This window comes from Corella eumyota, chromosome 5 (genome assembly GCF_963082875.1).
Source record: "Corella eumyota chromosome 5, kaCorEumy4.1, whole genome shotgun sequence".
Lineage (NCBI taxonomy): Eukaryota > Metazoa > Chordata > Ascidiacea > Phlebobranchia > Corellidae > Corella > Corella eumyota.
Window position 1 is genome coordinate 13303357 of NC_137494.1, and position 13410 is coordinate 13316766.

Sequence of the window (13410 nt, forward strand, 5' to 3'; positions counted from 1 at the left end):
GTTCGTGCTGTTAGTTGTACAGATACATGTATAATAATTAAAAAAATACAATTAACAAGGGTATATATACGGACTTTAACATTTGTGTTTTAAAAGTAATTACCAGCAGTTTAGGTTTAAACTAACGACACTGTTATTTATTGGAACTTTACCAAACAAAAATCGATAATGCAATTAAAATCTTGTTACTTATAGATTAGCAATCTTTAAAAATGTTTTATTATTTGAGTTTGTATTTGTTTTCGTTATTTTTCCACTAAAAAAAATCGTTAAAATTTGAAAAAAACTTCAAAAAGCTTTTATTAAACTTCGCCTCTTAACCCTTGTAACCCCTTTTTTACACCCTTTTAGTCCCATTTTAAAAGCAGTCAAGCATTTACCAACACGCCTAAGCCAAAACACAACAAAAATATTCATTTAAAAATGGGTTCCGAAATATACAAATAGACAAAACATAATTAGCCCCCAAAAAATCAAAAAGTTTTTAAATTTCGAAATTTTGCAAAATAAAAATGTTTATTTTTTCTATCTACATCTTAAAAGCTTTATAATAATATCGAGCCTTTGAAAACGTACTGAAGTGCTATTATGACATCACAATACATGTATGTTTATTTAACAAACGAAACGCGACATAGTCGAAAAATAAATGTGATTTTAAACTTATATTGTTCAAATTTCTAAAATTTCAATTTTTTTTTGATTTTGTAATTTTTGTTTAAAATGCCACATCCGGATTCGATTTGCGATTTTATTGTAATGTCACAATGCGTTTATTGTTGCGTATTCTATGAAAAGATTAAACGGTTGATTAAATATATTCTTGCTACTCAAAAAAAAAAAAATTTTTTAAATTCTAAAAAAAAAAATTTTTTTCTACATTTTTTAATTTAATTTTTTTATACTTTTAAAAATAACTAAGTGTTATTTAATATAGCGTGCCAAGCTCTTTGTAAATTAATCTAGAACCAAATCCTATTTAAATTTAGGGATTAGTTAAGGGATTATTTTAAACGGTACTTAGCCACAAATTAGTAATAATTTACCCCCAACAAAATAAAATCAAAAATAAAACTTATAATCAAATTAAATAACAAAAAAATCCATTTTTTAACCACTAATTTTAAGCCTAATAAAAATAACACACTTAATTTATAAACATATAAATATATAAACTTTTTAAACTTAAATTTAAAAAAAAAAAAAATTTAAAAAAAAACAACTTTTTTTTCTTGTCGCAAATTTTAATTCGCTTAACAATCAATAAATTATGACGTCATAAAACCTTTATCGTGATGTGGTAAGACGTAATTCCATATTGTGTATACACACCGATGAATTTGAACGAAAAAAAAAATTAAAAATTAATTTTTTTTAATTAAAAAATGACGTCAACTTTATAATTTTAAACTTTTATGTAATTAAAAATTAGTAAAATTATTTTAAAATTTGCAATCTTTAACAATTTTAACTTTTTAAATTGCTAAACTAAATATAAATTATTTTATTTTCTTTCTGTTGTAATAATTTAATTTTAATTAAATAATATTTACTTTTCTTAACCAAAATTTAAATAAAAAAATATACAAAAAACTAATTACCCTTTTCAGAAAAAAAATCGCCTAAACTAAATTAATTTCGAATTTCAAAAATGAAATAAAAATAAATTCGACGGCTTAATATATTTATACAACCAACTAAATCACGTGACTATCTGCCTAACTTCCAAATCGAATTAATATCCAGCATTCAAATACGCAAAGCAGTCTTAAAATATCCAATTTAAATCGATAGATAACCGGCCAAAGGTGTTAGGTTTATAACTTACTAACTGACTAATCTGAAATACAAAATCTCTTTTTCCGCGAGAGAGAAAAAGGGGAAAAAGGCAATCGCGCAGTCTTTTTTTATGATCTGTATAGAATACCTTGTTAGTTTATTATTACATATCCTTACGTGGATTTACAAAATAAATAAAACAATTAATAAAAACTACGGAACCATAAAATAATTGGAAATTAATTTTTTATTTGTTTATTTGATTAATTTTTGTGTATTCAAATCCCGAATTTTAAAACGCCAATTTTTTTTCGTTTAAATTTAATTAAAAATGTTTCTATTTTTAAAACTATTTTTTTAAATATAAATTACAGTTTCTTTAAACTTAATATATGAACTACAAATTACTATACCTTTATACCAACACAACAGTAACCTAATACTTAGACAGTAACAGTTATCTAAGCCTGCTCAATGACGCATAACCACTTTTCTAACCCGTAAACAGTTAATATAGTAAAATTTAAAGAAAAAAAATGTCTTGAAATGTAAGGTGTATATTTCACAGTTAGTAAGATAGTAATTGTGTTTAATTAAGTATCGCTACCCGCTGAAATGTAAACAAAAGTCTGTGATAAATTGATTTTTATCGTATTACAATTGCAAGTGTTGTTATTTACAGAACTATTTTATGTAAATAGAAAAAACAAATATTCTGCGCGTGAGTTTTTGTTTATATTAAGTCTGTAGTTCGAATTTGTAAAAGTTATTTGCGAATTTTTGAAAGTGTAAAAATTATCTCGTAATATCTTAATTTCATTTTTTTAAATCAATATCACTTTTAATATATTATTAAATTAAAAACAAAATAACAGTCTTTAATTTTAAAAAACTTTAAATAAAATTTCGCTAAAAAATATTAAAAACTACTTCAAAAAAACTTTATATTATTTTATTCAATTTTTCTCTAAAGTAGAAACAAAATGTAAACCTTTTTCTATAATATTTTTAAATAATAATTTTTACATTTTATCCTATTCTATATAACAATTAACGACAATTCTGGAAACCAATGCATATAAATACACGCAACTGCAAATAATTATGACGTAATAATGGAATTCATTATGAGGTCATTATTTAAAATAATAGAACTACATAACGCTAGTAATATGCTATACATATTTTTTTTTTTTTTAAATTGTTTTAAAAAAAATTAATATTATAACAATTTAATAATTATTAAAAATCTAAGAAAAAAATTTTAAAACTTTTTAAATATTGGAATTTTTTTTAAATCAAAATTTAACATTTTTTTTTTCAAACAATTTTTTTTTTAAATCATTAATTTAAATTTTTTAAATGTTAGTTAACTTTAAAATTAATTAATTCTACTCGTAAAATTCTTGTACGAAACTTGGTTAATTTAATTTAAAACTAGTTAAGTCAAAAAATTAAAAATAGATTGACCGCTTTATAAACCCAAGCCTTAGTTGTGCCCTGTAAAAATTTCAAACAACGAAGTTTAATGAAAATTTATTTTGATCACCAATCAATAAAAGACCTTGTATTTTAAAGGTTAAGTTGATTAAATGCTTTAAGCATTTTATACATAACAGGTAAAAAAACGTAAGATTTAGGTTAAAAATATGTTTTTTAAATTGTACAGTTAATTTTAAAAAATTAACAATAAAATGTCAATTAAAAATTAAATAATAAAATGTTAATGCAAAAAGGTATATATTTTAATAATTTAATATATTTTTAACACTTATCAAAATCGGATATTTTAGGTCTTTTAACTTAATATATTTTTTTGAATTTAAACGCTAGATTGTAAATTACATTTTACTCAAAAGTTTCGTTTTTTAAATAACATTCACTAAATTAAGGTAATTAAATTTGAGTTAAAGTTTAACTACAATTCTACGTTAACCGAAATCCCTTTAAAAATTTAATCAATATTTTTATCTAAAATAAAATCCTAAACCTCATTTTAACAATTTTAATTTTAGTAACGGTTAAAAATGATATAGAATGCCATAAAAAAATTACATGTTAAAATCAAATTTTATAATTTTTAACTTAAAATAAAATAATTATAGTTTGTTAAAAAAAAATTTTTTGATAACTTTATCAGTAATATAATATCCTAGATAAAAGCACCAAAAATAACGGTTTACTTTAAAAAAACATTTAATTTATTTACTATCAACATCAGGCCTAACTAAAAGAGGGCATGTACTAGAAAAAAATGCCATTTTTAACCACATAAAACTTTCAAATTAAGCGCTAAAAGCATTTTTAAACAGTTGATTACTCATGTTGTTTTGAAATCGTAAATACTACGCTCTATTGACCAGATATTAAATTACGAATAGGTCTTCTATTAAGCAATTAACGATATAATAGGTATTGGGTTTTTATGTTAGAATATAAAAGGTGTTTTTAGACTGACCAAAACAAACAGAAATTGATATGTTATAGTAAATACGTTTTAAATTAATTTATATTAAAAAGAAATTAACGAAAAAACTGTATTAATCTAGTATTAAATTGATAATAAATAAAATATATTTAATATAATATCACGACCCTTTAAAAATATTTAAATTAAATTTTATGCATCCCAAAAATGGCGTAAAATTTTGTTATTACAGGGCCCAATAAATGGCCCTTTATCTATTAAAAAAATCGACACTTTACTTCAATATTAAACAAAATACAATATTAATATTAACTAGCCGATATAATAAAGTATATAGGCTTATATTATAGGGTATAGGGTATTGTAAATTACCAAAAAAAAATACCGTATTAAAATCACAAATAGTTTAGTAAGTCAATAGTATAACCTTAGTCATAAATGTTTAAAATAACATAACTTCCATTTCTCAAATAGTAATACAACATACAAGTTATTTAAGTGTAATGTTTAATTTATGACGTTAATTGTTGATTTAATACAGTTAGATGAATGGACATTTAAAGTTTAGATAGTAAATTCCTGTATTGGGTTTGGTTAACGTGTTATAATATATAAACAACCACGTGTAAAAATCTAATAACCCTGGTTGTTTAAAATTGTGTAATGAAGTTTCACAAGCGCACAAATTTACTTTAAAAATAAATTTAAAAAAATAAAAACTTTGCTCTTAGAATATAATAGGACACTGCATGAGGTATTAGGGGGAGTTAAAACCGGTTAACCTCGTTGCGGGAGGTCGAAAATAGGGGAGCGATTAAAAAAATGCGCCAGTAATCCTATTCATAACTTTAACCTTTCTTTTATTATTTTTTATTTTTAATTTATCTTCAATGTGAAAAGGCTGACTTTACAGCCTAAACATAGAGTAACTTTTGTTACCCTGACCAAGTCTCAAGTTGGCTTTGGTAGTTTGGGTTTACATTTTAATTAACCTTGTGAGATTAATTGTATATTAACCACCCGATATTATGGGTTCGATCCCCGATCTGACTATGTTGTTAGGCTTAAACCATGAATTAATTAGCAGTTTATTAATAAGGCAATATCACGAGAACAAAAATATCCCAAACTGTTAAAGTCGCGCATTCGACTTTACCACATCGAGGATAAAGATATATACAAAAAAAAAAAAAAGTCAACTTGAGACTTGATCAGGGTAACAAATGTTACTCTATGTTGAAGCTGTGAAGTCGACCTTCCCACACCGAGAACAAACAAATTAATAAAAAAATTAAAAGCAATAAAAAAAGCCCTGTGTCCATTCATCAAATATCACGGCGTGATTTTTATAGCCCCTTTGACCCGCCACGTGGATCACGAAAAACATCACGCCGTTTTTTTAACTTTTTCACACGCCGTTGTACCCTGTTACGGTGAGTTGAACTAATCGCTGTTAAATTGAATTTATTACTGCGTCATCAATTGATTTAGAACTATTAGTTATCGTCGAATTTTAGCGCAATAAAATTTCAAAATAAAAGTTTTTTAAATTTAAAAATTTAAAGTTTTTATTTCGTTCGATTTTAATTCATTTTGATATTAAAAAATACAATGTACTAACTTTTAAAATCAAAAAAATTGCTTTAAAAATAAATACCTTAATCTCTTTTTAATAATTTAAAAAATGCTTCATTTCGGCTTAGCTAGCTAACTTTAAAATTCCAATAATTTTTTTATGCTTAAAATAAATCAATATCTAAAACTGTAATCCTTTAAAATACATAGACATACTTTCCTAATGTAAAAACCTTTAAAAAATAACGTTTTTTTAGGCCGTACATTGTCTAACTTCGTGTCTAAGTTACTCTTAATAAGATTAAAACTTTGACTTTTAAAAATCGTGTTTTCACTTTTGAACGAACAAAAATAAACAAACAACACCAGCACTTGACCTGTTAATCTTAAAGATGCAAGGCGCCAACTAAATCGGCTAATACATTGTTTTCAAACTGACTAACATGTAAAAAAAACAGTTAAAAGTAACTTAATGTACTATTTAGGTCTTTGAAAAATAACTACAAAATTTTTTTAAATATTTTTTTTTGATTTTCAATTTTTTTTTCTTTTTTGTTTTATGTTGAGATTATTATCTAATAAACATACTTTAAACACACTCTTACCTGATTTTAATTTAAGATAATATACAACCGTTTATTTGTCTAACATAAAGGTTTTGATTTTAACGTGATTTTCAAAAAATATCTAGCCAAAAAATCGAAAATTTTACCAAAAATCTGATATATCCGTCATGATTTTTTATCTAATTCTAATATCTAATTAACGCCATCACGATAACATCTAAAAACTATGTTTTATCAAAATTCGAATACATCAATTAACTATACACATAAGCGTCGTTAAATTACGTGTTTTAGTAATACTTGAATGCCATAAAAATGACGCAAATTTTTACGATTTTTGGCTCGTTAATTTTAGTGTTTTTTTGGGACCCGTGAAACGGTTTAATTGCTGTTATTTGTCGACCTATTTGTTTGTGTTTTGAACGTAAATTAAACAGCGAGTATTGCGAGATTTTTATTGTTTGAATAACTTTTTTTTATTGTTTTATTTTTATTACCTGTCTAGAAAATAGAGCTGTCTAAAAATGGCGGAAATTTAATTAATTTAAAAATGCGTTTTTTCACAATTTTAGATTAAATTTAAAAAAAAATTAAATTATAAACACTAATTTTTATATTTTATTTTAAAAATTCACCTCAAAAAAAAAAATTTTTTTATGCTTTTTTTAATAAGGTTTAATTAATATATATCTCACTAACTGAGTTATATTTTTGGTCTGTGACGTAACACTAGCTACTAGCAACGACCTTGACATTTTATCTGAAAGATAAAATATCAGACCCAATGATATCTTCATTAAACATTTAACAGACCTCAAATTTTAAAAAAACTTTAAAAATTTGAACAAAAATCGAAAAAAAAACTTTTTTTTTTATTTAATTTTTTTCGTTCAATTAAATTTGTTTTAAATTGTTTTGAATGATTTTAAATCACCCGCTAATTAATCTTTAAATACGCGTGAGACATAAACCCATTGCTCCATATAAAAACAATTCAAAACCATTTAAAAAAGTCAATGCTATAATCTTCTTTTAAAAACCCTTTGACGACGACGATACTTTCATTTAAATTGCTTATAATTAGACAATGCCGATTTTGGTTGTCCAAGGGTTACAATCTAGGCCGATTAAATTTAAATCAATTTTAATAAAATTTGGCGATCTTATTTTAATAAAAAAAACATTTTTTAAGACATTTTGATAAAAATGTGAATTAAACGCGCTTTCAAATTATTTTTAACACAAAATTAAAATATTAAATTTGATATTTAATATAATATCCTGAAAGTATAAATATTTTATCATTTTTCAATATAATCACGTTTAAAAATCTAATATCCTTTTTAAAAACTCCTATATTGATTTTTTTCTATTTTTAAGCATCTTTGACGCATTTTAAAATCATCTCTACCTTAACAGACTTATAAAAAATAGCAAGTTTTTAGCTAATCAAATATTTTTAAAAAAATATTTTTTTAATTATTACACCATACCGCACAAATTTATTCTAAACTTTAGCTACATATTTAACCCTTCCCCTAACCGCATCACAGATTCCCATACAAAATTAACGTAACAACATCCACCAATTTATCTAAAGGGTTAAATTTGGTATGAAACACTTGTATATATGTTAAGTACGTTTTAACTATTGATTATTATTTGAAAACGTGTAAAGAATCCATTTTACATCCTAAACAAATACTAAACACTGCCTGCTTGTCACTTTAAAATTCTAAATAATAACTGATTATATTATACCTTTTTTACTAGTTTTTAAAATTAATTATATATTACGGATCAATTATAGTTAAAGTCCTGGCCAAATTTTTAAATTAATTTTACGGGCCTTAAAAATATATAACCTTATAATAACTAAAAATATATTAAATGATAGGTTTTTACTATTAAATAATTGCGATATTAAATATATATTGTTCTTGTTACTTTTGCGGTTCCTATACCTCGTTACTTTAACTGTCTAAAATTTTTGTAGGGCTGTTAACTACAAGTAATTTTTATTTTCTAGATAATGTTAAATTCGTACGGTTTTTAACACAACTAAATAAAGTCCTAGATTAGATTTTCTTAAACGTTGTTGCTTTTCAGAGCATAAAAATGAAATTTAATTATTAACCCTTGAGCGAGTATTATAACACCCGTCTCTTTATAAACGCGTATTCAAAACTCCCATAAAGAATAGCCAAGCGAAATAGATCAACTAAAGTACAATAAACTGTTAGACTATGTTGCTATTTTAAAAGGCTTAGATTTTAATTCGTTTTTTTCTTATATCTACAAACGATTTTGCTGACCTAATAATTACAAAAGCATCCGTTTTAAAATGCTTTGTAGTTCTTGACATGAGAATTTATCGATTTTTAAACGTCTTTGAAAAGTTATTAATTGTTGGATTCTAAACACTATATATATAGTCGATAATTTGTAATGCCCTTTTGAGCGTAAAATTGTACGTTAAATTTTGATCTATTCTAAATACCAATTTTATGATTTAAACATAACATAGGTATTAAATTATTATTTTCTGGTATATTATAACATGGTCACTAACTCTAATTGGCTAAACTGATTGTCCGTAGCTATTAGCGGGCATTTTTGTTATCAGTTTTTACACACTTATTTCTGTAGTAGCTAATCAACGCTGCCAACCGACATCTGTATATTATCAAATAAAAAACTACATTCCAAAAATGCTTTTACAAATCAAAGTTTAAAACACGCAGCTGTCAAAAACTAATATAGTAAACCTACAACCCTTACACTAGAATGTTACACACTTCTAATTTCGTTACGTGGTTTATTTAGTTTCGTCGCTGAGAAAGGGTTATACACAATAGCTGACCGGTGGGAATTTTTAATTGTTAGCGATTAGTGCTAGTTAGACAAAGATCACCCTTTAACTTAACGGCCTTGATAACTTGAAAAGTTAAACAATTTTGAGTAATTGGCAAAGTTGGAGGTCATAGTTTAAAAATAGGCAGACTGTTAGGCGATTCAGTAGTAAAATTATACTATAGGTTTGAATAGTGTTACACTTTCAAAAAAATGCATTTTTAAAGTTTTTTTATGTCTAAAAACATGCCATAGTTACTACATTATTTCACATGGTTTTTAACATGACATAGTTATTACATTTTTACACATGGTTTTTAACATGCCATAGTTACTACATTTTTACACATGGTTTTAAACTATACCATGACACACAATTTAAAGCCAATTTTAGTAAATATTTAAAATTATTTTAAGCACCTTTTTTACAATTTTATTGCCAAATTTGAATTAATTTCTGTAACCCCAAAGCTACATTTGCAAATCTTAACTATTTTTTTTTTATTAAATAATTTTTTTTAATACTTTGCTATATGTCTAAAATTACTGAATTTTTGAACTGCATTTTCGTGCGACATAAAGTCTCTAAAAGTCATTAAATTTCAAACTTTTTCGTCATGGTAAAACTGAAATTACAGAACAAAATAAAATAGAAGACATTTCTATTTCTATATTTCGGCTTAATAACAACAGGCAAACCACAAAACTTAGGCTGCTTTCAAAAGCCAAAAATGCCACCCAAAATAAATTGTATTTTAGGCTTAAAAACCACGAAAAAAAATATTTAAAAAAAATTTGAAGTATATGCTAAATGTATTTTCTTTTAGCTAACTTGAATCTTTAAACAATTTTAGAACTGACTGGGTTTTAACACCAATTAAATAGTTATTAATTCACATGCTGTACATACTTCAGCTGTTTTATATAAATTCTTGGCTACTTACAAATCACTTTTTTCCCAGTGGGGAGCAGCACTTATTTTATTTAAACATCGCGATTGCCAGCGATATATTTTCTCCTCACTGAAAATCCGTTATTGTATTTTCACTTATTTTTTAGTTATATACCTTTTTTATAACTAATGAGTAAATATTTTCAGTATTCCTAAAGTTGTGCTAGTTCCAAAGTAAAGTTTACCTTAAGTTTAAACTGTTAATATTAGGCAAATTTGCTACTAGTTTTAAAACTTATAAACTGGCCTATATATATAAAAATATAGAAAAACTTTTTAATTAAATGAAAATTTTTTGTTCTATTTTCCTTTTTATTGTACTGTAAATGGTCGAAACACGAACTGAATCGCCTATCTAATATATTTAAACAAATGTACTATAGTGTTATAATTTAAATTTTGACCGGGTTACTCCTTGGAGATATAAAATAGTAATACTATCTAAGAATTAAAATTAAATAAATTTTTAGTACAAAAAATTTAAAAGTTTGTGTGATTCTAAATTCATTTACTTTTTTGAAGTTTTCTAAACCAGTAGAAAGGTCAAGTTTATAAGGCTCATGCTATTCTATAAACATAATAGTAGGCTAGGTCTTCTACTTAAACGCTTACTTAATTATATTCTTTGTTGCTATATTTAACGCATTTTATCAATATAACCTGCTTTAACTTGTGAAATTTAAATTTGAATTATCAGTTAATATGGCGATAAATAACATACCATTTTTTGACCCAAAATAACCTTTTACGTCTATGATGTCATAGTGTATTACACAAATAAACATGCTACTTTTTATCCTCAAAACAGGTCGTAAAATAATAATATTATTTTTGATAAAAAAAATGTCCAATATTTAATGCATTGGTTTAGTATACAAAGACATAGAGTCGGTTGTTTTATTTGATCTATTTGCAATCGAGACTTTACGTACTACTTACGACCTGAAAATTCAAAGCGTTAAAAGACAATTCATTCCACTGTTGATATCTCCCTTAGGGATAAAGTGGGATCGTAAGATACCGCTGTCAGGAAGCTTTTTTAGTGGCATCCGAATTGATTAGTTAATAATATTTAAATTATATTACATTTTATGGTACTTTTTTATTTTAAAATTGTGTTACTTTGCTATATTTAATTGGAAAATTGACTAACTTTAACCAATTTTGCACAAAATACCATTCGAAATTGTAAATAAAATTATATATTTGATCATTTCTTTATTATTTGATTAATATTTTATTATCTGAATATAATAAAACACCAGAAAAGAGAATCGTTTGAGGATAAACTGAAAAAAAATGTTCAAACAATAACATTGTAACCGCCCCAAACAGTAGATTTATGTTATTTTTATAGTATAATATGATTTATTTATAGCTATTACCAGCATTTATTCATTTTTTTCCTTTGTTGTTATTTGTGTTTATTAAATACCCTATAGCCCAATTGAAATTCTACTTCCGAATATGAGTAACGCGTTCAAAATTAAGTTTTGCTGCATTCACTATAGTGATACGCATATCAATTGTTGTCTGAGCACCCCTATTATAGTATTCATTTTTTTATGAGTTAAAAAATTTGTATACAGAAAGTCTTAATATAGAGTGACAATATAACAGCACAACTTATATTACGTACACATTAGAAAGATTTAATGTTGCTAGGAATATAAATACGGAAAAAAAAGAGTTTAAAAAATCATAAAAATAGATTTTTAGTTTAAATTAACGATTAATTTTTTGGTATAACATTAAAATTTTTAAAGAATGGCATCGCTAGTTGATGAATTTACAACTACTACAGCAGAGGAATTTGAATCTAGCATCACGAGCGTACCCTCGTATAAACGGGGCTGGATTTTAAGCCAGATCTTTATAGCAATATGCATAACTACAGACATTTGGATTTCAATAAACGTGGCAATTTATCTCTACAAAACTGGCAAATGGCGGTCAAATAAAAAAGAAGTGCGAAGAATCATGAGAACTGTAGCTTTAGTCGGGCCTTTGACTTTGCCTCGTTTTGTTTCTTCGCAAGTTTTGCTGCTAATTGGCTATGGTTCAAGCCCGGAAAATGATTCCATTTGTGAGGTCACAATAGACCTTTCGATTGTTTTTTTCGTCGTCGCCATATTGGCCCCCTTCTTCTATCTATGGATTAGACAACGCACGTTTTACTTGCAGCCCTCACTTCGAAGGCTGTACACGACCAAAATTAAGGTTTTGAGCTGGGGTTGTGGCTGTTTTATGTTGTTGCACGCGCTACTAGGTATATTTCTTTTTGTTTTGCCGACGGGTTTCAAGTCTTCCGAAAATGGCTGCGTTCCAGATGTTATAAACAGAGTACCACACATTATAACCGTTGCAACTTCACTCATATCTCAAAGCGTTCTCACGGGTTTACTTATCTACCCATTAATAAGGCACAGAGCTGTGCAAAACAAAATGGTGAGCGTTTCACATATTCGAGTTGATGATTGTTCAAGTCCATCCCAAACCAACAATACCTTTCTTTCAACAACATTGGCCCATAAGGTAAACAATCACCTTTGTGATGCATCAGCACGTAAAACCGCAAGGAATCCGACAGAAAAAGGACAAACATTAAGATCTAAACCTTTGGCCAAAGGTGATAGAGTATTATCTGCTATTAAACGTATTGTGATGTGCTCTGTTCTTTGCATTTCTAGCGATCTGGCAGCTTATATGTTTGCGAATTTCTTACCGATGAAAATGCCCAAAGCCGTTTCGTCAGTTGTTTATGATGTTAGTTTGTTGATCAACATACTTGGCGTTATTTTTTCATTGGATTGCTACAGCAAAATACTTTTAGCTGTCTTTCATTTACGAAAAAGAAACTAAATTTAAACCAACTTTGTAAAATAAAGTTTAAAATGTGTGTATAATCAAGTAAAGTTGTTTTATTTTGTGTGATTAGCTTATGGGGTATAATTTCAATGTTATTAAATAACAACATACAATAAACGACAAAAAAGAGTAAAGAGTTTTGTACTGAGGATAAACTAAAATAAATTTAAAACAAACGAAAGTTTACCACACAGCGTTAAACCGTGAAAATTTGCGATATATTCAAATACATTAACGTCGCAATTTTTAACAGTCTAAAGTTTTTATTGCTTGACGCATATCGTTTGTTTTTGAACGAAAATTTAAATACTTGATTTTTGCAGAAACTGTTTAAACGTTTGTAAACTATTTAGAATATATAATTTACCAGTTAGTTAAAAAAATACTTA

General features: G+C 25.8%; 1 protein-coding gene across 1 annotated transcript; it reads left to right on the forward strand.

Moving 5' to 3' along the window:
• The first annotated feature begins 11778 nt into the window (after positions 1-11778).
• LOC145753537 (uncharacterized) lies at positions 11779-13015 on the forward strand. The gene has a single exon (XM_082569943.1). The coding sequence runs from the start codon at positions 11921-11923 to the stop codon at positions 13013-13015; it is 1095 nt and encodes a 364-aa protein (XP_082426069.1). The 5' UTR covers positions 11779-11920.
• Positions 13016-13410: the final 395 nt, after the last annotated feature.

What these genes read in the sequence shown, in the direction of transcription:
- LOC145753537 (XM_082569943.1), top strand. Translation starts at nt 11,921, where the DNA reads ATGGCATCGCTAGTTGATGAATTTACAACTACTACAGCAGAGGAATTT.